This window comes from Nomascus leucogenys, chromosome 2 (genome assembly GCF_006542625.1).
Source record: "Nomascus leucogenys isolate Asia chromosome 2, Asia_NLE_v1, whole genome shotgun sequence".
In the NCBI taxonomy this organism is placed as follows: Eukaryota; Metazoa; Chordata; class Mammalia; order Primates; family Hylobatidae; genus Nomascus; species Nomascus leucogenys.
This window is the reverse complement of record NC_044382.1, coordinates 127,364,217-127,390,748: the sequence shown is the minus strand read 5'-3', so window position 1 is coordinate 127,390,748 and position 26,532 is coordinate 127,364,217. Positions and strand designations below refer to the sequence as shown.

The 26,532-nt window shown below is 40.0% G+C and overlaps 1 protein-coding gene across 6 annotated transcripts in view; it reads right to left on the bottom strand.

The window, feature by feature from the left end:
- Positions 1-5,229: 5,229 nt before the first annotated feature.
- Positions 5,230-26,532, bottom strand: part of TNFAIP8 (TNF alpha induced protein 8) — a 124,412-nt gene continuing 103,109 nt past the window's right edge. For 3 of the 6 annotated variants that reach the window (XM_012505555.2, XM_012505556.2, XM_004087431.2), the window contains exon 3: positions 5,619-7,019. In XM_012505555.2, coding sequence (XP_012361009.1) covers positions 6,454-6,954 — 501 coding nt within the window. In that variant the 5' untranslated portion in view covers positions 6,955-7,019 and the 3' untranslated portion in view covers positions 5,619-6,453. Of the gene's footprint in view, positions 7,020-26,532 lie in introns of all 6 variants that reach the window. The other 3 variants (XM_003259873.4, XM_003259871.3, XM_003259872.2) reach the window with 3 other exon arrangements.

Below are 26,532 nucleotides of genomic sequence, written 5' to 3'. Positions count from 1 at the left end.
ATGATCTGACCACAATCACACGAGAGACCCCAAATCAGAGAACTGCCCAGGTGAGCCCATTCAACCCACAGAATTATGAGCGGGAACAAAATGGTTGTTGTTTTAAATCACTAAATTTTGGGGTGGCCTGTAATACAGCGGTGGATAACTAAAACCAGCATGAATAATCAAATGATTTAAGAGATTCAGAATTTAATTGGTTAAGAGATTATACATAAGTAGCTGCTAGAAATCATTACTTTCAACATTGCAACCAAAAACAATTTTCCTAAATTGAAAGCAAAAACTGATTTTTTTTTTTTTTAGGGAGACTAGAATTGAAGAAAATTCTCTCACGCTGCTGAAGTCTGTTGCTTCATTTATTTTAGACTCAGGCTTCTTTTCGTCGCTGATTTGGAAATAGTGAAAGGCTACCCGTAAACAATACCTCACATAGGAATAGCCTTCAGGAGGCCTCAGAGCCTTCCATGTTTGAAAATTTTTATCTTTAAAATAAGAATATGAGGTAATTGTTTTTATGCAAATTTCAGAGACAACATGAGCGAGCTCCCCGGCAGGCAGAAGCTGGACGTCCTGGTTTCCTGACTGCTCCCACAAATGCCCTCTGTACCCTGCTGGGTTCCATCTGGCCACACGCCAGTGCCTCTCCCGGAGGAAGGCATGCCAAATTCCTGACACATGGCGTTTGAAAATACCATGGAACGTTTCCACTCGTGGATTTCACCATGTTCTCCAGTGAGTATTTTAGCAAGCTAAAAATGTGACTCCTCAGTCATGAGAACACCAAGTCCATATGATTCGAAAACAGCAATAATGCTGGAACTTTGATCTAATTACCAGCAAGTCCTCTTCCAGGAGATTAAATGTCTTATAATATTTTATAATTTGCTTAGCAGGTATTTATCCTTTAGTGAAAACCAGTGGTCTTAGAAGAGAGCAGCAAAAGATGCTGACAAGTCATTTAAATGGCTAAGTGGTCACTCTTGCTGGCCTAATAAAAGTCCATTTCTAGGAAGGTGAAAACTGAGCTTCTTATAAATCATCAATTATCCCAGATAATGGTTAACAATATAGATATTTATACTCTGAGTTTTTATTTCCATGTCTTGTGTTTCAACTTCACATCAGGCAGGTTTTTAAAAATTTATTTATTTATTTATTTTGAGATGGAGTTTCTTTTTTTTTTTTGAGACGAAGTCTCACTCTTGTTGCCCGGGCTGGAGTGCAGTGGTGCGATCTTGGCTCACTGCAACCTCCGCCTCCTGGGTTCAAGTGGTTCTCCTGCCTCAGCCTCCCAAGTAGCTGGGATTACAGGCATGTGGCACTGCACCTGGCTAATTTTGTATTTTTAGTAGAGATGCGGTTTCACCATGTTGGTCAGGCTGGTCTTGAACTCCTGATCTCAGGTGATCCACCCACCTCAGTCTCCCAAAGTGTTGGGATTACTCGGCCTGGCAGTTTTAAATGAATGAATTCATCTGTAAGCTTTCGAATGGAAAAACCAAAGTAGAAAGAAACATATTGTCTTACGTTATTCTACAAATCAAAACTTTTAAAAATCAAATCGTCTTTCTCGCATTAAGAACAAACCCCAAGCGCCTGATCAGCTACTTTATCTCCACGAGGCAGAAATACAGTTATGCAGCTGATGTCAGGGAAGGGGGAGAATTTCCTCAGCCATCCATGAAGAAAGTTAAGGGGCCTTATCCACTGGCTGTCTAATCTTACAAAGATCTCATGGAAATTTGGTGGACATAGAGCACAATTCTCTATCCTTGAAGAACATTTTCCAAAGCACGGATGTTTTTCTCTTAATTGTGAATGCTGGCTGACTTGTCCATATCCTTTCTCGTGCTCAGCAGATGGTACGATTTGGGACTGGCTTGTTCCCTATAACGTGGGGCTGATGTTCTTTGCTAAGTGGAAAACACATCTTTGGTGAGACAGAAATGAATCAATATTACACAAAAATGTTTCCATTTCTGGAATTTCCCTAAGATAAAAATATCTTTCTGGCTTTGGGTATACATAAGTGACCGTGAGGACACTTAGTAAAAGAGAAAACAGATTTTCAATGCTTCGTGGTGATGATGATTATATGGGATTATAAGTAGTTAAAGATTTTCCTGTTGTATCATTTTGGAAACAAAAAGTTGATTCATTTTCTGGTTAATGCTTCAATATTTTCATTAGGGAGTTTCTATAAAGTCTTTATCTGAATCACAGAAAGTACAGTTATTTCAGAGGTAGGATAAAATTTTATGTCATAAACAGCACTGTGTACTAAAACCTGCTATGAGTTTAACAAATCACCTAGAAGCCTAATGCTCAAGAATGCAGTATATCAAGTAAAAGACTGAAAAGTTCAACTAATTTAGATAATGCAAGTGTGGAAATGCAAGATCGACTAAAACTTTTAAATATTATCATTCCTATTAACATGCTAATTTAGTTCATTTTACTGGAGTATTTTAATTTCCTGGCAATTGAATAGCACTTTTTACTACAAATATTTCATCATTTGGATAAACATATTCTTTTATTTACCATTTGTCAGGTTTTGTATGCTAAATTGCAACTGCTTATATACGCTCATCAAGTATCTCAAGGATAAATTAAAATTCTTAGTAAAAATCCAACTGAGCGGTACAGACCACAAAAAGTACTATTTTAAGCCTTTGGGGGCTTAAAAATTGTGTGTGTGTCTGTGTGTGTGTATTCACATGGTGGGAGGAAAAGAACTTTCCAGATAATTGTGAATGGGATACTGCTATATGAGTTAAAAAAGCAGGATTTCTGTACGATTGAAGTTCTTAACTCACGCTTTTTTTTTTTTTTTTTTTTTTTTGAGACGTAGTTTCACTCTTGTTGCCCAGGCTGCAGTGCAGTGGTACGATCTCAGCTCACTGCAACCTCTGCCTCCCAGGTTCCAGCGATTCTCCTGCCTTAGCCTCCCAAGTAGCTGGGATTACAGGTGCCTGCCACATCTGGCTAATTTTGTGTATTTTTAGTAGCAGTGGGGTTTCACCACGTTGGCCAGGCTGGTCTAGAACTCCTGATCTCAAGTGATCCTCCCACCTCGGCCTCCCAAAGTTCTGGGCTTACAAGCGTAAACCACCGCACCCACCCCATGCTTTACTCTCAAACTAATTTTGAGTTATACATGAAAGGCCTAATAATCAGAAAAAGACTAATTTTTTTTAACTTACTTGCTCAAATATTTTGAGCCTCCAAATCTGGAAAATAATGCTGAAGTTTGAAACTGATGCCGTGCCTACTCTAGGGAGCACGGTACTGAACTGCTGCTTCCTTGCTTCTCTTCATGAATGCACATCTAGTGCCTTGTCGTCCTCTGAACCCGCCACTGCTGGGGACCGCTGTGGGGGAGGAGCTCACTGCACCTCAGAAGTCAATGTTCAGTCATTGTGAGCACCCAGAAGTGAAGTTCCACGAGACAGAAAACTGAGCCACAAGATGCCCCCAAAGTAACAATCATGTGGAAAACTCTGAAAAATGTCTTTGTACAAAATCCACACAGATCTTTGGAGAACAGGCCAGACCTGTGCTGACTTAGGTACTGCCTAAAATGTCACTATATGAGGAACCATTTCAGCAGCATACTGTCCACGCTTCTCTGAGCCAAAGATGTTCCTAGCATTGCCTTTAGCCGTATCAGCTTTAAGTGAAAATAAGATTTTATACCTATTCCGGCTGGGACACCTCAGGCACATGTGACCTCAGGAAATTCCTTAACTTCTCTTCCCCTAGTTTCCTTATGTATAAAATGGTGAGGACTGTGGAAGGAATTAAATGAGTTAATGTGCCTGGCACATAATACAAACTACTCTGTGTTAGTTGTCCATTAGTATTATCATCCACTTATCACATCCACTCATAATTTTTGCAGAGAAGCCACCAGCACAAAATAAAATCAATTACAACACAATTTTTTTTTTCAAAATGTGAACAGATACTATTTCATAAAAAGGTTCATAGGACCCCCAAATTAGTATTAACTTGGCTCAGATTTATCTACCCTAAGCACATGGGGATTCTTCCCAGCTCCCACGCTCCTTGCCACCCTAAATGCTCGAGGGGAGTCCTATTGTATTAGAAATGAACTTGCTAATCACGACTTTGGACCTGATCCGTCCAAGGCATGCTTTTGAGGCACAGCACTGTTAAGGAGATGAGTCCCCTCCAGAAAATGCTGAGAAATGGTAGCAAACAAGATTCCCTCCTTCAGTCTGCTCCTCACTGCCTTCCCTCTGTGGGAGATGAAGCATTGCTCCCCCCATCCCATGCATATTTGATTGCTAGCCTGCTGGCACAACTCTATGATCCAGTGTCTCCAGAGAGACCCAGATTTCCCCCTCCATACGTTTTCTCTCTCTGGTTGATCCTGTCTATAGCTAGAGATGAGCAAGAAGCATCCACCGACTGCCCAGGGCCTTCGTTTCCCATACCTCTGCTTTGTGAGATCTGAAGAACAGAACACATCCAGTCAGTAGCTCACACCCCCCATCACATTCTCAGCGTTCACATGTGAGGAAAACAGCTGGTCAAGGAAGGCTGCTGAATTCCATTTATAAGCCACTTAGCAAGTTATGAAGCTAGAAGGGTCATTTCTGTAGTCACTATGTTATTGTTACAGCATATACTGATCACCTACTGGCTCTAGAAGTGAGAATCATACTTTCAGTTCAAATCTCAGTGTCAGGATTTAGTATCAAACAGGAAGAAACTCTACACCTTTGCTGCTTGTCTTAGCCAAGCAAATGAGGGTGTCAGAGAAACTGACCACCCTCTCTAGGCTGAAATGGGTTAGAGATCTCAACTTCTGGAATTTTTAGTTGTGGAACCTTTCCTGGTAAACTATTATTTTAATGTCAATACTCTGGGAGGCAGGCAAATTTAAGGCAAGAGAGTACACTAAATCATAGACACAGTGGCTCACACCTGTAATCCCAACACTTTGGGAGGCCGAGGCAGGCAGATCACTTGTGGTCAGGAGTTCAAGACCAGCCTGGGCAACATGGTGAAACCCCATCTGGACTAAAAATACAAAAATTAGCCGGGTGTGGTGGTGCATGCCTGTAATCCCATCTACTTGGGAGGCAGAGGCAGGAGAATCGCTTGAACCCGGGAGGCAGAGGTTGCAGTGAGCCAAAATCGTGCCACTGCATTCTAGCCTAGATGACAGAGCGAGACTCAAAAAAAAAACATAGACACAGTGACAATGGAAATATTTATTGCTGGTGGCTGGGTCTGTCATTTCATTTCCTAGAGGACATAGCTGGCCAGCAGATTTTCATTCTTTTTTACAAAATAAACAAATGCCCACTTTATTATTTACACACAGAAAATTATATAGAAATACCACACAAACTGCTTGAAATGCAAATTTTTTTTGTTTACTCATCAAAGTAAAAAATAACAAAAATCTTATCAGTTAAATAAAAAAGTGACATTCTTTATCAAACCTTCTTAAACACTGAAATGCACTCATTTTTATGCTCATGTTCTTTAGCAATATCATTTCTCCACTTTTGCCCCTCATTCCCCTAAATTGTTTCAGTGAGTTCATCTGTAAAAATGAAGATTGTTGCCTTTCTTAATGCTACTTACTTTTTATTATCTCAATATCAAGACCTAGATTTTTTTGTCTCTTACATGTGAAATGGATGTAAAAAATGGAAAATTCACCAGCACATTTTAAGATAACATAAAAGAAGCCCTAAGCAAGCATTTCAAGGCAATGACACACCATTACATTTCTGAAAAATTTAAGTATCATTGGTACTTAAAAGAACTCAATTCCAGAAGCATATTCTTATATTGGACATTATTCATAATAGCTAATATAGTTCATTTCCACACTACTGATTTCAGATAAGCCGTTTTTTTTTCCCCAAGGGTTGACTACATCAGACTTAAATCCTGAATGTCAATGACTCAATCTTTAACAAAACAGTCAGCTGTAGACATGAAAACTGAATTGTTTCAAAAAGAGCAATGATAGCAAGAGAAAGTTCTTCGCATTTTAAGAAAAGTACATACACATAGCAATAAATGAAAGTAAATCAAAATACATAGGTTTGTACATGTTAGAAATATCCAATGTGCCACCAACACAACAAATGCCCTATTAAAAAGTCCTCAGTTCTGGAGACATCTGTATTTTTCTTTGTATAACTGCATTTGCATTACCCAACCACATATCCCTCCCATGGTCTGTTACCCGTTAGGAAGCTTTTAACCAGAATTTTTGGCAATATGCTTTTCTTCAAATAAAACAAGCCTTCAAATAAATCATTACGTCTGACAATTGATTTCGGCAAAGTCTTTCTGAAATATGTGTAATCTTTAGAAAATTCTTCTTTTTTCCTTCATAAATCAGCAGTGCTCCATCTTCAAATAAATCATGATCAGTCACAATCTTAACTCATGTGCTCATATGTTTTCTTCATCCAACATTTTGTTGATACCATCACATAGTTTTTGTAAGTGGGGTTTAAAATTCCCAAAAGGATTATACAAGGCAGCCAAAAATTCACAATCTGAAAAATGATCAAAGACATTATTAACCCGTCCATGTGACTTGGCAGTGAGGTGACGCTGAATGATTTGGTGCAGCATCTCTCTGCATTCATTTAACAGCCTGGATAACACATTCCGGTCAAAGGTATAATCCACCTGATGGAAACTGACCACGGTCATAGCAAGTTGATGAACTTTCTTCTTAAATTTCTCCATCAATGCTAGCTCATCTTGATTAAACTGATTATTCCTATAAAGAATGGCCAGCTTGATGACTGTCTTGATGAGGTTCTTGATGATCTTCTCTGCCTCCTTCTTGCTTTGGGTGTACTCCCTGGTCACTCTGTAGAGCTCATCCAGCACCTCACTACTCGTGTCGTCTATTAAGGTGGTGGCAATGGATTTGGACACCATTTTACCCAAGATCTTCTTTTGTGCCTGAACGGCCAGGTTTTTGGAATTAAAGACATCCGTGGCCACTAAAAAAAAAAAGAGGAAAAGAATTAACAATTAGTAAATATCAGCAAGTGACGCGAACTAAAAACAGATATTTGGGAGCACTTTTTTTCCTCATTTTCCCACCATTTGTGGTTTGTCTTACATCTACTGACATTAGTCTCTGTTCAGAAAAGAATTTTTGGCTGGGTAGAGTGGCTCACGCCTGTAATCCCAACACTGTGGGAGGCCGAGGTGGGCGGCCCACTTGAGACCAAGAGTTTGAGACCAGCCTGGCCTACATGGGCGTGGTGGCAGGCGCCTATAATCCCAGCTACTCAGGAGGCTGAGGCAGAAGAATCGCTTGAACCCAGGAGGCAGAGGTTGCAGTGAGCTGAGATTGCTCCACTGCACTCCAGCCTGGGTGACACAGCGAGTCTGTCTCAAAACAAAAAAAAATACAAAATCAACTCTACACCTGTCATCTGGGCAACAGCAACCAGAAGCGATTTAAAAGAAATTCATTTAAACGGAAGAAGAAGAAATGGCAAAGCCATAACATTGAGTAAAATGGCAGATTAAGCAAATCAAAAGGAAAGCCTTGTTTTATAATCCGGTTGCAAAAAGTCAAATTTCCCAAGACATTGGCCAATGCCTACCAACTTGGCTGTCCTAAGCACCTTGAATTTCAACCTCCAGAAGTCGAGTGTTGGAAAGAAGTGCTCCTTGGAGAGCTTATTGTCACTTGCTGTTTCTGATGAACGGCCATTGTTCATTTTACATTTTTATACATTTTGGAGAAATAACCTTTTTCATGAGCTAATGAAATGTGCTACATGAAAAATATACTTTGAAAAAGCTGTTGCTTAGAGTTTACTTTTGGAATTATAACTTCTGACAGATGTTTACAACATACATAATAATGGCTGTACATATTAAATATTAAAGACACACTATATGTAATCTTCCTAGCTTAGAGCTGGTCAAGTGAAAATGCTTAATAAATGTTTATTCTCCAAACCAAGTTTACCTTTTTTCTACCACAATTTTCCCCACTCCATGCATGTAGCAATCTTCTTTTTTTTTTTTTTTTGAGACGGAGTTTCACTCTTTTTGCCCAGGCTGGAGTGCAATGGCGTGATCTTGGCTCACTGCAACCTCCACCTCCCGGGTTCATGTGATTCTCACAACTCAGTCTCCAGAGTAGCTGGGATTACAGGCGCCCTCCACCATGCCCGGCTAATTTTGTATTTTCATTAGAGACGAGGTTTCACCATGTTGGCCAGGCTGGTCTTGATTCGCCCACCTCGGCCTCCCAAAGTGCTGGGATTACAGGCGTGAGCCACGGCACCTGGCCCATTTCTCCCGCTTCTCCTAAGGCTTAAGAACTGCAATTCTTTGGGTGTCTACTCCATCTCTGAGTTGAGTGGCAACTGTTCTCTCCATCTATGCCAGTATTTAAGCCTAGGCCTGGGTATCAGAAAGCAGTCATTTGGTAATGAAAGATAAAAAGTTTAAAAATACAGAGACATACAAATGAGTCAAGGCATCAGTGATTATATAAGATTATTTCTAGTTTCGATAAGCTAGCATCATTAGGAAGCAAAAAGGCAGCCGCTTCAAAATCCAGACTGGGAAGACATATAAGAAGAGTGACTCCCTTAATCCAGAACTGTCATGTTGGATTTAAAATTGCGGAAAGGGGGGGTGTGGTGGCTCACACCTGCAATCCCAGCACATTGGCAGGCCAAGGTAGTGAGAGGATCACTTGAGCCCAGGAGTTTAACACCAGCCTGGGCAACACAGCAAAACCTCATTGCAACAAAAAACTAAAAAGAAAAAAAAAATTAGCCAGGTGTGGCGGTGTGCACCTGTAGTCCCAGTTACTAGGGAGGTGGAGGTGGGAGAATAATCTGAGCCTGGGAAGTTGAGGCCGCAGTAAGCAGTGATTGCACTACTGCACTCCAGCCTGGGCAACAGAGTGAGACCCTGTCTCAGAAAAAATTAAATTAAAATTAAATAAAATTGAGGAAAAGAAGAATCACATTAGATTTGAAATTTGGACCAAAGCAGTTCATGGTATATAGTAGAGGTAACTGCAAAATGGTTCCTTATGACCCGAACATCATTTAGAAATATACCGTGCCATACATGCACTCAAAGAATGTCTTGATTGAATGAGAAAGGGTCCCCCCACAAATGTCGAAATTTAAACTTCTGAAATATGAACTGAAACTGCAGAAGAACTAAAATACATTTTGAAAAAGAAAAGCAAAGTGAAAATGTGTGAGAAACAGCCAACTTTATGTAGAAGTTTCCATCATTTAATGTTTTATGTTTTTATCATTTAAGCAGAAGCCTGTTTCTATTCCTATTCTTCAATGATTTGCAAAAGAGTATAAACATTAATTTACACTGAAGAATTTATGTCAAAAGAAATGGCATCTATGTAGCTAACAGTATCACATTAAAACCAGGGACCATATTTCATCTTAGAACTCCTGATATAGACCTCGAAAAAAATCAATAAACTTGATTTATCTAGGGATACCCAACCATTTTCAGCTACTCAGCAAATAACTAGGATTTCAGTAATATATTTCATATAAAGTTGAAATGTTACTGTGTTTTTAATGTTTTAGAACATGGCACAGTCTACAAATATCTTACCTGGGATTTACTACAAGCCTATCAGTTGGACGTACTTTATGTTGTGAAATATTGAAACCAGAGGGAGAGGTATTCATACGATTTCTCATTTATCCAAGGCTGGACTTTCACGTTTGCACCTCTTCTCAGCTACTTTTCTGATTAAATCTCAATATCCCATTTAACTTCAAACATGGAAAACAAAAACTCTATGACACAGCACTTCAACTTCCTGCAACAGAGTGTGTAAAAGGCAAATCTACTGCCAACTAAGCAAGATCATTCCGCATATACTGGTAATCAAGTATGAATCAAGATAGAGAAGTTGATCTCTGAGGCTTTCGTATTTGTCCTAGAGGAACTTCAAACCCCACTCCAGAAACACAGCAGCTGTGTCACACTTTCCTTTTATTCTTTGGGTTATTCCAGTGAAGTCGTCTTTTTAAATGAGGTTGAAGCTCCTTGTCCCCCTCCACCATCTGAAGCTCTTTCTCCTGCTCCACCAAGAAGACATGCATGAGTAGATTTATTTTCCAGCATTAGAGAAAGCTTTTTTGGAGCCAACTGGGGCTTGTGGCTGAGAGTCGTTGGCCAGGGATGTGTGGTCTGTGCTCATGAAGTATGTTTCTTTTTCTTGCAAATTAACTGCTGGTTAGCCATTCCTGTTCAGGCTCATTTTCAGTTCCACATGCGCTACCAGATCCCTTAAAAGTCTGGTGTATCTCAGAGCTAGTCCTGGACCAAGTTCTTCTCCTTCAGTCTATCCTCACCCCTGTGTGATCTCATCCACTCCCACGGCTTCAGATCCCACCTATGTGCCAATGACTCCCATAGCTATAACTCAGCCTTGACCTCTTTTCCGGACTCATTTTGTAAGTGCATTCAAGATTTTTCTTTTCCTTGGCTATTTTGCAGGCATCTCAAATGTATCATATGCAAAACTGACCTTTGATTCTCTCCCGCCTCCCTACTAAGTGCTCCCCTTTCACTCTTTATGATCTCAATTAATAGCATTCCTTCCAACCTTTTGCTCAAATCAGAGACCTGGGAATCATCCACCAGACCATTCTCTCCCTCACCCAGTCCATTACTAAGTTCTTTCCATTCCACCTTCCTCCTGCATTTCTCTGAATTCTATTCATTTCCCTCCATCTCCATGGACAGCAGCCTAATCCAAACCCCTTTCCATCTCTTTTCACATACCAGCCAGAGTTTCAAGAAATGAAATTTGCAAATGGGACCAGGCGCAGTGCCTCACACCTGTAATCCCAGCACTTCAGGAGGATAAGGTGGGAGGATCACTTGAGCCCAGGAGTTCAAGACCAGCCTGGGCAACATAGCAAGACCCTGTCTCTACAAAAAAACTTAAAAAAAATTTAGCTGGGCATGTAGTCCTATTTACTCAGGAGGCTGACGTGGGAGGACTGTCTGAGCCCAGGAGTTCAAGGCTACAGAGCTGCAGTGAGCTATAATCATGCCACTGTACTCCAGCCTGGGCGACACAGCAAGACCCAGTCTCAAAAAAAAAAAAGATACTTCACTTAAGTTCTTTGCTAACTATCACACCTCCTTGTTCCTTAAATCCTCATCATTTGCCTACATTTTTATTGTCTGCCTCTCCCTACTAGGATTTAAACTCTGAGAGCAAAGATTCTGTGTATCATGTTCACTCTGTCATCTTGCAAGCCCAGAGAGTGGCTGGTCCAGAAGCAGAAATCCATTTCCCCCATCTCATCCACAATATACTTAAATACTTCCCTATGAAAACATGTTGGCCTGTAAAATGAGAGTTGTAAATACATTAGTGGGTGTTTTTGTTTGTTGTAGTAAAAGGTAGAGAAACAGGTGTTTTACCTCACCTCAAGAAAAACTGTGGTTTTTCTTCCCTCTAAGGGTGCTCCAGAGTATGATTTCTCTTACTGTCATCAACCAGTTCTTTTAAAGAGGAGAGATTTGTTGTGCACAATGGGAAAATATCCAAGGACAATAATGCAAATATTTAGAGTAAAAGCAAGGTGTAGTTCTGACTTGAACTGTAGCAAGAGATTAAACACAGGCGCACCTCTACTTCTGGCTGGATCTATGTTTAAACATGTGCCAGAGGGACAGACCTAAGGCATGTCCTGGGAAGCAACTAAGATGTAAACAGGGGCCGGGCGCAGTGGCTTACGCTTGTAATCCCAGCACTTTGGGAGGCCGAGGCGGGCGGATCACGAGGTCAGGGGATTGAGACCGCAGTGAAACCCCATCTCTACTAAAAATACAAAAAATTAGCCGGGCGTGGTGGCGGGCACCTGTAGTCCCAGCTACTCGGAGAGGCTGAGGCAGGAGAATGGCATGAACCCGGGAGGCGGAGCTTGCAGTGAGCCGAGATCCCACCACTGCACTCCAGCCTGGGTGACAAAGCGAGACTCCGTCTCCAAAAAAAAAAAAAAAAAGATGTAAACAGGAGATGTTCCCCAAGGAGAAAGAGCTGAAAATATTCATTCAGTTTTTTGCCTCTTATGATGAATTCACTTGTGTTTGGAAACAGACATATAAATTGTTCATTAATGAAGAATAAGGCTGTATTTAAAAAAACATACAAAGCATTACCACCACATTAAAACTGCTTAAGATTGTTTTCTAGAAATAGGGTGTAAATGTTATTTTACATTACTTATCTTACCTCCCTCCCTCTCTGTCTCTGTATCTCCTCCCTTGGCCATTTCAGCAACATTTGCTGTAAAGCAAAGTGATATTTAGGGAATTCTGGCTTTAGCATCAAAATTATAAAGTTAGAGATAAATATGGTAAAAATATACTGACCCAAATATGCAAGAAAAAATGTGCTCAGAAGGAAAAAAGAGAAAAGTCTTTGATATTAAGGAATACCTATAGTTTAATGAAAATTAACCAAAATGCCCCATAACATAACTACTCCCACTGAGAATTTTCTATTACAGTAAAGTACTCAAATCATTTTCTTTACAGTCTTATCAATAAATGCATATTTTTCCCCCTCAAATCTATTATACTTGGGACTCTTTAACGGTGATGACAACAGATGTACGTACATTGCAAATTCTTGCCTAGTTAAAATTCGATCCAGGGGTCCAATATTAGGAAGGATAGAAAAGATAATAATTTGGAAAGCATGTCTGGCTGTTGTCTGTTATTAAAAGTTCTTTAAATAAATATATAAAACCTTAGCTCTTTTGCATCTAAATAATTCTAAATCTAATGGGACTTAGTAAAAAGTCAGCTTTGGTGATAAGAAAGTGGCCAGAACGAACCACAAACCCTGTCATAAGAAGTCAGCAGGCTAAGAGTTGACCTCCCTACATGGAGATTTGGCAGTGCTCCCGAGAAAAGCAACAAACGCTCGGAGTGGCTAGTGATGTGTCAGTGTCACCAGCTTTCATACTCAAAATCCCAAAGTCAGAAATTCAACAGCATAGAGAAGAAACAACAGAAGGAAAGAGAGAAGGAGAAGGAAGGAATGAAGGAAAGAGGGAGGGAGAGAAGGAGGGAGGGAGCCCCAGTAGAAGCAGCACAGATATGATCTAAAGGGGGCTGCCCTGGAAGGTCAGAAGCAACGACCATGGCAGCAAACTGGAGGCAATCTTATCATCCAGAGAGAGAAGACAAGTGCCAGGCACCCTAATCCCAAAATTGGCCTTATGCCACACAGATGGAGGCTGTCACATAGAACATAGTCTTGGGAGAATCAATACATCTGAAGTCCTTAACCTGATATGGAATGCACATTTTGGGGTATATGCACATCCCTCCAAGTGGTTAAGAACCAGTGACAGGCACTGTCACAGTGGCAAGCTAAGCCATTCACCCTGTGTCTTATACTGCAGAAAAATACATGCTAACCTTAAAAGGCAACATAGTAAAGAAGACATGTCAGAGAAAATGGTGACTTTGAAATGCTCCTCCCCTGCAAAAACAAAAAAACAAAAAACACTAGGTTCTTTTGTAGGGAGTATTAGGAATTGTCTAACACACTCTTCCAGATTGACTTTACTGTCCTTTGCTTAGCTATTTTATTACTCTGTAAATTGTAGAAAACTGATAATATTGCAAATGGCTCTTCTACATACAGAAGCAAATAAAATGTGTCCAGTGGAGCTGCAATTGATTCCTGATTTTCTTGTTTGCCTGCTCTTAAGATTCTCCTTTGAACCAAATGTAAGAGCTTACTGGTTCCCTCATTAATAAATGAGTTAAGTAAAATCTTCAATATGTGCAATTTGTATTTATATGAGAGTCATGAGTTTATCCTCTTAAAAAACACACCCTGTAACACATATTAGAATGTTTTCCACCAAAAACATTTTTTAAAAAAATATTGCAGTATGAACCTTTAATGTACTAGTGTTCTTTTTCTGTGGCAACTTATTTCCCCAGGGTCCTGGAAAACTAGAGTATACTTATAAAAGTCCAAATACTCTGTAGCTAATGGTTCCACGAACTGCCATACTGCTCAGGGATATTACTGAGACTCGGCTTCCTCATCTGTAAGATGAGTACAATGATCCCCACTTTTTGGAGTTGTTCCAGAGATAAATGGACATGGACCACACAGATGTGTTTCACACAATCCCTGCCACAGAAGAGCCTTCTTCATAGGTTAAAGAACACAACAAATTAAACTTCAAAAACACTCTGATGCTCTTTAGTACAGAATCACATTTGGTCAAAATTAATTCCTTCTGGTAGTATCATGAACTGAGAAATGCAAAATGTCAGATGGCTGGGTGAAAACAGAGACCTCACATATTTCTGTTAATAAGGAATTACATTTTCTCTTTCATAATGACATTTAAAATATATAACATATTAAAAACTTTCTTTAGAAGGGAACTTCTCTTTTTTAAAGTGCTTACTTTCTTGTTAGCAATAGATTTAGTACTACGAGGACTCTGATAGTTAAGATAGGGGTATTCTGCCTAGAGAAAACTGGCCTATCACGAACAGAATGAGAGCCTACTACAATGTAAGAGGAGAAGCCTAGTCAACATCCATGAAAAGCTGTGCAACAGCAGCAAGATGCAAAGGTGATGGGCCAAAAATAAAGCCAAAGTGAAAACCCACAGTTAAAGCCACAGGGGCTGACAAGGTCACTTCAGAAGTCACAGCACCCTTACGCAGTTTCCGAAGCCTCCCAGAGAACCAGAAACCCAACAGCAGGGCGTGAAGCCAAGTAAGAACAGCATGGATGGAAACAAAAGGCTCAAATCAAGAGTCCCAGGTTGAAAACTTGGGTGCAATTTAATTTATTTGAAACACAGTTTTCTCATCTTCTGCACTGGAGGTCATTTCAAGTTGGTGTAGCTTAAATGAGATTTAATGACTTATAAATCTAAAAAGATGCAGCAGTATACTAGGCTATTTCTCCTTACATCCCCTATTTGCCAAATTCGTGTACAGGAAAAATTATGCCTTGAAGAAAACAGGATGAAGCCTTTCCCTCTGTGATATCAGGCTTTAATTCTGGAATCTCTTCATCATGATTTTGAGTTCAACTGTGTATCTTTTATTCCTGTGGCTTAGTTTTGTGACGATTTTGAAAATGTCATTTCCTGAGTTTCAACTCCTCTAACTTTGTATCAGATCCCATCTCTGCTCTTTTTCTATCAATTTGCCCCAGGAATCATATGATACTTTCTTTATGGCATAAACTCTGACAAAATATCCTTGCTGCTTCTAGGTTTCTGATACCAGGAACGGAAGAAAGTTTGGTGATGTTAGTATAAGGCAGTATGGTTGGACCTCAAAGACTGTCAGTCTCAAAAATATTAGGATAGAGGTAATGGGAAATGAATTTTGTGGTTACCCAAAGTCAGAGCCAGAGGTTTATATCCACAAGACTCATTGGTTGCCCTAGGCAATAACGATTACAGTGATAACAATAACAACAGCAGACCCCATTTTTTGAATTTGTACTACATTATCCCTGGAACCGCCTAGAACTTGTGTTATCTTATTTTTTTTTTTTTTTTTTTTTTAAATGGAGTTTTGCTCTTTTGCCCAGGCTGGAGAGAAGTGGCACAATCTCGGCTCAACGCAAACTCCACTCCCCGCCTTCAAGCGATTCTCCTGCCTCAGTCTCCCAAGTAGCTGGGATTATAGGCACATGCCACCACGCCCAGCTAATTTTTGTATTTTTAGTAGAGATGGGGTTTTTCCACGTTTGTCAGGCTGGTCTTGAACTCCTGACTTCAGGTGATCCACCCGCCTCGGTCTCCCAAAGCGCTAGGAATACAGGCGTTGAGCCACCGTGCCGGGCCGCGTTATCTTACTGAAGCTTTACGGCAACCCTAGGAAGGAGGTTATTATTACAATCATTTCACAAATTAGGTGACTGAGGCCCAGAGAAATTAAGTTACTATCTCAAGGTCATATAGTAAGTGGCAGAGATTAACTTTAACTCAGATATGTCCAACTCTAAGCCGTTACATTATAATACATGAGCTTAAGAAAAGCTTCTTCTTGAAAGTATAGGAAGATCTAATATGTCTAGCTAAGTGAAGTAAGATGAAAGAAAAGAAAGGGACCAGGTCTCCCTGCAGGGAAGAAACAGACCATAAGGAAGATCAACCCAGCTGAGCTTGAAATAGCTTCCAGGGAAGAACCTGAGCAGTTTATAAACATTTTAAAATATAACCTAAAATGACAATATACTTACATTGTTCAAAAGTCAGAATATATAGAATGGAAAAGCTCTTTCTCATCTTTGCCACCCACTGCAGTTCTGACCCTCAACCCTTGCCCTTGCTTCCAAGAGACAACTTAGATTTGTTTTTTTTCTCCCTGCATAACTAAGCAAATACATGAATAGATACTGAGCAGTGCAAAGAAGTCTTGGAGGCTTGCAATTCTTAAGAAATGCAACTTTTGAGTGATGAAAGAATATAAACTGTATATGTGTCCATAATTCCACATAAAACTATGACATAAAATGGTAAAATGCTGGAGAAATATGGGCTATGACCTTTGTTCCCACACACACTATCAGTAAGAGTCCTTCAATAAGTGATGAGAAGGTAGCAAGTATGTAAATAAGGTCTTTATTTAATGGTTGGGGGGCAGGTATTATGATTAGAGTGATTAGATAATTTATCATCCAAAGGGAATACTTTTGGAAACAGTGCTGTTAGTAATTACACCATGACAACAGATCTGTGACTGACCCAGAATGTAAGTGGTCACCCTATTTAAGACTAAATAAGAAAGCATCAAAAATAAGCATTTACCTAAATATACAAGACCTGAGAAATTTCTTGGGAACCGCCCAAGGGCATTAGCTAGCTTCTCTTACAAACTACGTTAAAAAAACAAAAACCCTAATTCTTCAATAAGCTAAAGGAGTCTTATGGGGGAAAAATTATCTCTAGTTAAATAAGTTTGGGAAACAATGTACACAAAGGTCCCCTTTGGAGATGCACAAAATGCTTTAATAACACTAAAGGCTTTGAGGATTAGTGCAATAAAGAACCACTTTAACTTTGCTTACCCAAGTTTTGCAAATTAATTTCACAAACGATAACACAACAGATTTGTAGGATAAAGTCAGTGAAAATAATTGGCTAACAAATGAACTAGGCTTCTTGGTATTCCTCTGGAATGAATTCACAATTATCAGATGCAAATAGGGGAGTACAAGACAGGCAGTCAGGTAAACCCAGGCATTATGGTAATTGCAAGTACCAGCTCTAGAGTCAGACTGGGTCGGGGCCTTGCCCTGCTACTGAGTGCCCATGTGCCTGAAGCAAATTATCTAACCTCTCTATGCCCCAGTTTCCTCATCTGCAAATGGGACTACCAAGAGGATTAAATGAAAGTAACCCATATAAAGTGCTTAGAACAGCACCAAATACAAAATAATTGGGTCAACTGATGTAAGCAATTATTATTATCATTATTATTATTATCATTATGGTAGATACCGTAAACGTTCTGCTGGTATAGGATGCCACAGGTCTTATGATCAGGTCTTGGCAAAGGACTATGGGGAAAAGAGAGAACATAAACCCAAAGACATGAGTCAGTCAACAAAAACTTTTGTTGAGTGTGTATAATGTATAAGATACTGTGGTTTCAAAGATAAATAACACTATCCCTCCTCTCCACTCAGACTCCCAGGGATTGGTCCGGAGATAGATGAGTACACTGCTAGGCAGAACGCACCATAAATTGTGTAAGGGAACATGTAAAAATGCAATGGTAGCAAAGAGTGGAAACATTAGTTTTTGCTGATGGGGTGATACACGGAGGTTAGGTTTGAGGGAAGTTTCACCAAAGGAGATTGACCTCGAAGAAAAAGAAGATTCTGCCTTATAGAAATAAATATGATTGTATTCCAGAGCACATCTGTGGAATTCCTACTGGCCAATTAGGAATTAAAAAATTTTGTTCATCAGTGTACCTGTATGTCAGAAACCTAAGGATGTATGTGTGTCATATGGATTTTAGAAAAAATTGAAACATTATATATAGCTTGTTAAGACCCAGGAAATACTACAAAGGTACTCCGTTTTTTTTTTTTTTTTTATACTTTAGGGTTTTAGGGTACATGTGCACAATGTGCAGGTTTGTTACATATGTATCCATGTGCCATGTTGATTTCCTGCACCCATTAACTCGTCATTTAGCATTAGGTGTATCTCCTAATGCTGTCCCTCCCCCCTCCCCCCACCCCACAACAGTCCCCGGAGTGTGATGTTCCCCTTCCTGTGTCCATGAGTTCTCATTGTTCAATTCCCACCTGTGAGAGAGAACATGCGGTGTTTGGTTTTTTGTCCTTGCGATAGTTTACTGAGAATGATGTTTTCCAGTTTCATCCATGTCCCTACAAAGGACACGAACTCATCATTTTTTATGGCTGCATAGTAGCCATATGTCAAGTCAATCCTAAGCCAAAAGAACAAAGCTGGAGGCATCACGCTACCTGACTTTAAACTATACTACAAGGCTACAGTAACCAAAACAGCATGGTACTGGTATCACAACAGAGACATAGATCAATGGAACAGAACAGAGCCCTCAGAAATGATGCCGCATAGCTACAACTATCTGATCTTTGACAAACCTGACAAAAACAAGAAATGGGGAAAGGATTCCCTATTTAATAAATGGTGCTGGGAAAACTGGCTAGCCATATGTAGAAAGCTGCAACTGGATCCCTTCCTTACACCTTATACAAAAATTAATTCAAGATGGATTAAAGACTTATATGTTAGACCTAAAACCATTAAAATCCTACAAGAAAACCTAGGCAATACCATTCAGGACATAGGCGTGGGCAAGGACTTCATGTCTAAAACACCAAAAGCAATGGCAACAAAAGCCAAAATCGACAAATGGGATCTCATTAAACTAAAGAGCTTCTGCACAGCAAAAGAAACTATCATCAGAATGAACAGGCAACCTACAGAATGGGAGAAAATTTTTGCAACCTACTCATCTGACAAAGGGCTAATATCCAGAATCTACAATGAACTCAAACAAATTTACAAGAAAAAAACAAACAACCCCATCAAAAAGTGGGCAGAGGACATGAACAAACACTTCTCAAAAGAAGACATTTATGCAGCCAGAAAACACATGAAGAAATGCTCATCATCACTGGCCATCAGAGAAATGCAAATCAAAACCACAGTGAGATACCATCTCACACCAGTTAGAATGGCCATCATTAAAAAATCAGGAAACAACAGGTGCTGGAGAGGATGTGGAGAAATAGGAACACTTTTACACTGTTGGTGGGACTGTAAACTAGTTCAACCATTGTGGAAGTCAGTGTGGCGATTCCTCAGGGATCTTGAACTAGAAATACCATTTGACCCAGCCATCCCATTACTGGGTATATACCCAAAGGACTATAAATCATGCTGCTATAAAGACACATGCACACGTATGTTTATTGCGGCACTATTCACAATAGCAAAGAGTTGGAACCAACCCTTTGTCCAAACGTCCAACAACGATAGACTGGATTAAGAAAATGTGGCACATATACACCATGGAATACTATGCAGGTACTCCGTTTTTTGTTCGGTGTTTTTTTTAATTTTTTTTGAGATGGAGTCTCGCAGGCTGGAGTACAATGGTGTGATCTTGGCTCAATGCAACCTCCACCTCCCAGGTTCAAGCGATTCTCCTGCCTCAGCCTTCCAAGTAGCTGGGACTACAGGTGCCCGGCTAATTTTGTATTTTTAGTAGAGATGGGGTTTCACCATATCGGCCACCCAGTCCCTGGTAAAACTCCTCTGGCCAAAGTGCCACCCTTATTGGAAGTATAACCAAGAAATCTTGCCCGGGACCCTGGGACTGCTCACAGGAGTGGACCTTCTTACTACATCCTAGGAAAAGGTGACAAGGGAATGGCCTCTATACTGTGGTATATAGTCTCTGTACTCTGTTATTTTTATTTTCATTTTTTATTTTTTGAGACAGGGTCTTGCTCTGTCACCCAAGCTAGAGTGCAGTGGTGTGATCACGGCTCAATGCAGCCTCAACTTCCTGGGCTCAGGTAATCCTCTCACCTCAGCCTCCTGAGCAACTGGAACTACACGCACACCACCATGCTTGGCTAATTTTTTGTATTTTTTGGGTAGAGACAGGGTTTCAACATGTTGTCTAGGATGGTCTTGAACCCCTGAGCTCAGGCATCTGCCATCCTTTTCCTCTCAAAGTGCTGGGATTACAGGCGTGAACCATGGCACCCAGCCAATACTTGGTTTTCAAGAAGGCTTTGTTTAGCAGGGAGAGGATAGATATAGCAGGTATCTGAGGAAGAATTCTTACTGTCATGGGCCATCCACCACAGAAGTGCCTGAGGCCTCTTAGAAATGGCTAAACCAACTGAATCAGAATCTCCAGGATTGCAGTCTGAGAGCCAGCATTTGTAGGAAGCACCCTACCTGATTCTGATATATAGTAAAGTTAGAACACGCCTGCTCTGAGCTGTACTCCTAGAATGCTGTACTTAAAATTTTCAGACGTACTCTGACTATAAAGGCATGCTGTGAGTAGCCTATGGACAGATTTAATTCCCTCTCAAGATTTTTTTTCACAAAAATACAGATGTCAGCTTGTGCAAGGAATCCAGATAAAATGTTTTCTAAACAGAGCTTACTATACTAAACATTTAAAAAAAATTGCTAAAGTATCCAAGAGAATAGAAAAGTTAGTCCATTCTAGATTATACTGTAAACCAAAGTTTGAACAGAGCCTAACTCTACCACTAGGCTACAAAATGGGTTTGAAATTAAATTAAAATATCCTACAATTGTTTATACAAAACTGAACTTAGTGAACTATCTTTTGTCTTTTTAAATTAAATGAATCTTCCTGATTTGTTATGTTGAATTAGGATACATTAGTCTTTCTAAAGACTTTTCAATTAAGCTGGATTTATTTACATATTTTCTTGAAGACATGAAACCTTTCCACGGTTGATATAATCCAATCGTCTACCAGAATGTAGAGGAATATCCTCTAAACAGCTCTGTGATTTTCTACACTTTTCCATCCCTAAATTCTTCCATCCTGCCAGAGGCCCTGACTATTGATGAATATTTATATTCATGCAGGGCTTAGAAAACCAGTAACATTTTAAAATCCAGCACACTAGAGTGAAGTTACTGAACCAGACCCACGGCTGGCATCAATGGTCAACACACCCTTTCTGGTTTCATCAGGTTGCCCCTGGCCACATAACAAAGACAAGAAAACTTACAGTTGATTTTTATATAGCACTCTACAGTTTGCAAGATATTTTCACTAACACTTTCAAATGTGTTTCTGGTTTGGTCCTGTTATTACTTAACCCTGGGGGACCCAGATAAAGAGAAGTGAGGCTCAGAAGTCAAGTGACTTATCTAAGGGTACATAAATAGTGGCAGAGCTCAGGCCCATTACTTCTTACTATAGCACACAGCTGCTCTATAAGAAAAGTGAAATTAGGATAATGCTCATTGTTTATAAATTGCCTACCAAATGCCATGAGGCTGCTGGCCAGCTGCAGAATCCCACTTCTTAGAGCCTGCCTGCTCCCCCAGATAAAGCAACTCCTCGAACTAAAAAGAAGGAGCACAGGCCGGCCACAGTGGCTCATGCCTATAATCCCAGCACTTTCGAAGGCTGAGGTGGACATGAAGTCAGCAGTTTGAGACCAGCCTGGCCAACATGGAGAGACCCCATCTCTACTAAAAATACAAAAAAATTACCCAGGTGTTGTGGTATATGCCTGTGGTCCCAGCTACCCAAGAGGCTGGGCTGGGAGGATTGCTCAAGCCAGGGAGGTTGAGGTTGCAGTGAGCTCAGATCATGCCACTCCACTCCAACCTGAGTGACAGATGAGACCCTGTATCAAATCAAATCAAATAAAAATAAAACAAATAAAATAAAATGAAGGAGCACAGGTCAAACACATCAGGGAACAGAAACTAAATAAAAGCTGTATATCTGCCTTCACCTTCCCCCTCCATCCCTGCCTGAAAGAATGCTATTGATCCTGTAAAGCTCAATGTAAATGCCGCCCCTTCCAAAAGGCTTTTCCAAATCCAATGGCCAGAATAAATCTCTCCTAACCTGCTTTTCTGTCTTGTGAGCAAGTTAAATTCCTCTCTTATCTATTTAGGATCCTTGACAAGTGAGGTACAGGTACACGCCTTTTCAACTCTGTATTCTTCAAAGTGCTTACTTAACACATGCCCTCCAGCTAGCATGGGGTACACTAAACCCTGTGCTCTAATCTGCCTACATGGAACCCTTCACTCTCTTTTACAGCAATTCATGAAGGTGTATCAGGAAATCAAATCAATTTCTTCTATTTAGAGCTTAATAAATGAATTTATTTGTACTCCATGAATACACACATAACCCTAAATATGAATACAAACTATCTTTTGTTTTATTTATTTTTAAAAGACAATGTCTCACTCTGTCACCCAGGTTAGAGTGCAGTAGCGAGATCGTAACTCACTGCAACCTCGAACTCCTGGGCTCAAGAGATCCTCCACCTTAGCCTCCTGAGTAGCCAGGATTACAGGCGCACACCACCATGCCAGGATCTCTTTGTAGAGATGAGTTATCACTATGTTGGCCAGGCTGGTCTCAAACTCCTGGGCTCAAGTGATCCTCCTGTCTCAGCCTCCCAAAGCACTGGGATTACAGGCGTGAACCACTCCGCCCAGCCACTTTTTGCTTTAAAGGGGAGGAACCTGTGTAAAAGAAATGAGTTTTCATTTTTTTAATCTATTGCTTTTCTTCCCTGCCCTTTGCCAAAACATACAGAATAACCAGCTACTTTTGTTTGGAGAAGTGACCATATTTAGTTAACTCAATCCTTACAGCAAATGTTCTGGAATCTTCCATGCAAAGATCCCACACCCATCTGTTTGAATATTTTAGGAGCAGTAACCTCTTGGCCTTGGCTAGGGCATCTCTCAAATATGCATCTTGGCACAACCTCTCAACATTCTTGTCACAATTTTTCCTCAATAACTGTATCCAAATGTTCTTAGGCATTTTATAGCCATGTTAATGTCGGGAGGCTAGATCCAGTTAAAGGTAAGCAAAGAGTAAGACGGAATTTGCTAGGCTTTAATGTAAACCATCTCATTTTAAATATCAAGACACTCTGAAGCTCTGAAATTCCAGGAAAAAAAAACCCAGAGTTCTATAGAAGCAGTGTTGCTCACCACCAGCACAGCATTTATGTTTTCTGTGAAGTGGTTGTTATCCCTCTTTCTAACTTTCCTCTCTGCATGCTCAGGCATCCCTTTTTTATTTAGATCAGGATGCCTTGCAGAAGTTGTAACCTGGATATCGTATTACTTGGCCCATCCAGGATTGTATTTTAGGATTAGTGGTCCATGTTAGAAAATTGGGAAATTTAGCCTCAACATGTGTGTGTCTGATTTTCTTTGGACAATCAGATCTGACCAAATGGAGCCACGTTCTCACATGACAACAATGGATTTGAGCTAAATTATGGCTGCCTCCTTTAGAAGACAACCCTTTCCAGCTTACCACGTCCCTCCTTGGCCATCTACACATTTCTGTTCATTTCCTGGGTTCTGCAGGCACTTGCGTAGGTAATCACTGCCTTACAGAAATAAATGTGATAATATTTCAGTGGAACAACTCCTACTGGGTAGTCAGGAATTAAACATCTGGCCCAGCAGTGTACCTGTATGTTGGAAACTGAGCGGCATATGTGGGGTCTATGGATTTGTGAAACAATTTAAACACAACTTATGTGAGGTTCTAAGGAGGGGTTTGCAATGTGAAGTGGTGGGAAGGTTAAGAGTGATCATGATTTGTTTTCATAACACTTGTTCATAGACTTCACGAAGCTACATTTGAGTACCAAAATCTCCTTATTTCTATAGAATGTGTCAACTAAGTCACAGAGCAGTGGTAAATTTGCCAAATTTATAATGATCCCAGGAGAAAACTGAACTTGGATTCTCCATACCAGTTTGGAGCTCTACACAGTCAAGAGCCTTATGGCAGAAAAACTTTCCCCCATTCATTCCCTCATTCTTTCTCCAACAAATTTTTATTTTTTATTTTTTTTTACTTCTTATTTAATTATTTATTTGAGACAGGGTCTCACTCTGTTGCCCAGGCTGGAGTGCAATGTCACTCTGACCTCCTAAGTTCAAGTGATCCTTTCACCTCAGCCTCCTGAGTAGCTGGGACCACATGTGCATGCCACTATGCTTGGTTAATCTTTGTATTTTCTGGTAGAGACAGGATCTCACTGCATTGCCCAGGCTGGTCTCAAACTCCTGGCCTCAAGCAACCCTCCTGTCTTGGCCTCCCAAAGTGCTGGATTACTGGATGAGCCACCACGCCCGGCCTCATTCAACACATTTTTATTAAGCAACTGTTGTCTGCCAGGCAAAGTGCCTACTCTCAGGAAGCACAGATTCTAGAAGGACACTAATATATAAACAAACAAACAAACATATATAAATATGTCAAGCAGCAATATAGGCTAAAAGAAAAATGAAATGTGTGTATGGGAGGGGGAACTATGTTATTTTATCTAGGGTACTTGATGTACTTGGGGAAGGCCTTTCTGAAAAGGTGACATCTGAGCAGAAGCATGAAGGAATCAAGGGGGAGCTGTCTTGAGCTGGTGAAGTCTCCCACAGTCCCTCCCACATATCACCTTCCAAATATCAGGAAATCCTCATTGACCATCCCATTCAGAAATGCTCTATCCTGTCTCTAACTGCTGTTGGAAACTGCTTATCATACTTTTGTTTCCATATTCCCTGAAAATAAATCCTAGTGATTGGTTACAATTTGTTTATTCCTTGCAATAAATGCCCAATTCATCTTTAATATGTATCTGCTGGATTAAAAGCATTCTCAGGTTGTTTCTGGGAAAGCAGAAAGACCTGGGGGGGCGGGAAGGGAATGAATACTGATTTTTAAAAAACAACCAAAATAAGAGGCTACAAATAAATAACATTAGATTTCATTATATTTCAAATACTCTTACATACAAAATAAATATTCCAATGCAGTCCTTTTGAAAAAGTTTATTTTTGCCGGGTGCAGTGGCTCACACCTGTAATCCCGGCACTTTGGGAGGCTGAGGCGGGCGGTCATCACCTGAGGTGATCGAGAGCAGTTCGAGACCAGCCTGGCCAGCATGGCGAAACCCCATCTCTACTAAAAATACAAAAATTAGCCAGCTGTGGTGGCGCATGCCTGTAATCCTAGCTACTCAGGAGGCTGAGGTTGGAGAATCTCTTGAACCCGGGACAGGGAGGGTGCAGTGAGCCGAGACTGCACCATTGCACTCCAGCCTGAGCAAGAGAGCAAGATTACATCTCAAAAAAAAAGAAAAAGAAAAAGTTTATATATTTTTTTCAATTTAATTTCAGTGCTCTTTGGGCGGAAAGTGTTTATTCTAAATGGGTCATTTCATCGCTAAAGACAGGCATCCAAAAAATCATCTGATAACATTTGTAACTGGTAAAAACTACTGAATAACCCACACTTTGAAAAATAATAATTGTTTTTAGTACAAATGTTGGTTCAAGGTTTTAAAAAAGGCATATTCTTTAGGTTTAAGTCATAAGAAAAAGGCAGAAACTCTACCTTTCTTTGCTAGTTTGCTACAAAAGAAAAAAAGCTGAAGATTAACTAAGGATATAATCCTTACTTTAAGATCCTAAATTGTACATTTTGCCTTTATTGAAACTGGCAAACTTAAAATTATATTTAAAATTTAATACAGCCTCCGAAAAGTTATAAAGACAAATTGTTTTATTAAAATAATTATAATCCTTTGATGTTGATGACATATACTTGCTATATTAAACTCATTTTTCACTTGAAGAAAATAACTAACAAGATCATTATGGTCGTTCCCTGGTAAGAATTGAAAAACGTTTTCCAAAATATACGAACTTGCTGTCTTGAAGATGAATTACTTCTCTAATGGTTAGTATCTGGGTAAAATAAACTTTGGCAAGTAACATAACACAACCAATCAATTTTATAAGTAGTTGCAAAATAAAATAAATTTCTTCTCTAAAATACTTGAGCAGCCCCCACCTTTTGTAGCTGTGTCTTTTCCCCCACTCACTCATTACTCTAGAAGAAAGGCCACCACTCCACATCTCACCATTTCTATCATGAGTCCTATTTTAAGAGATGGAAGAAGCCATGCAGACCACAGGAAGAAAAACAGAGGCCTAGAGGTTAATGTAGGGATCACAACGTGACCCCCATTAATTCCCAATCACTTGCTTCCCTGTGGAAAGGTGCTTTCTGTTGGGATTATGAAAAGCAGCAAATAGCAATTCCTCCATTTCAAACAAAGCTTACAAACTTTTGGCAGGCAACATGTTTTGGCTGGGCCCTCAGAGTTTTTTTCTTTTT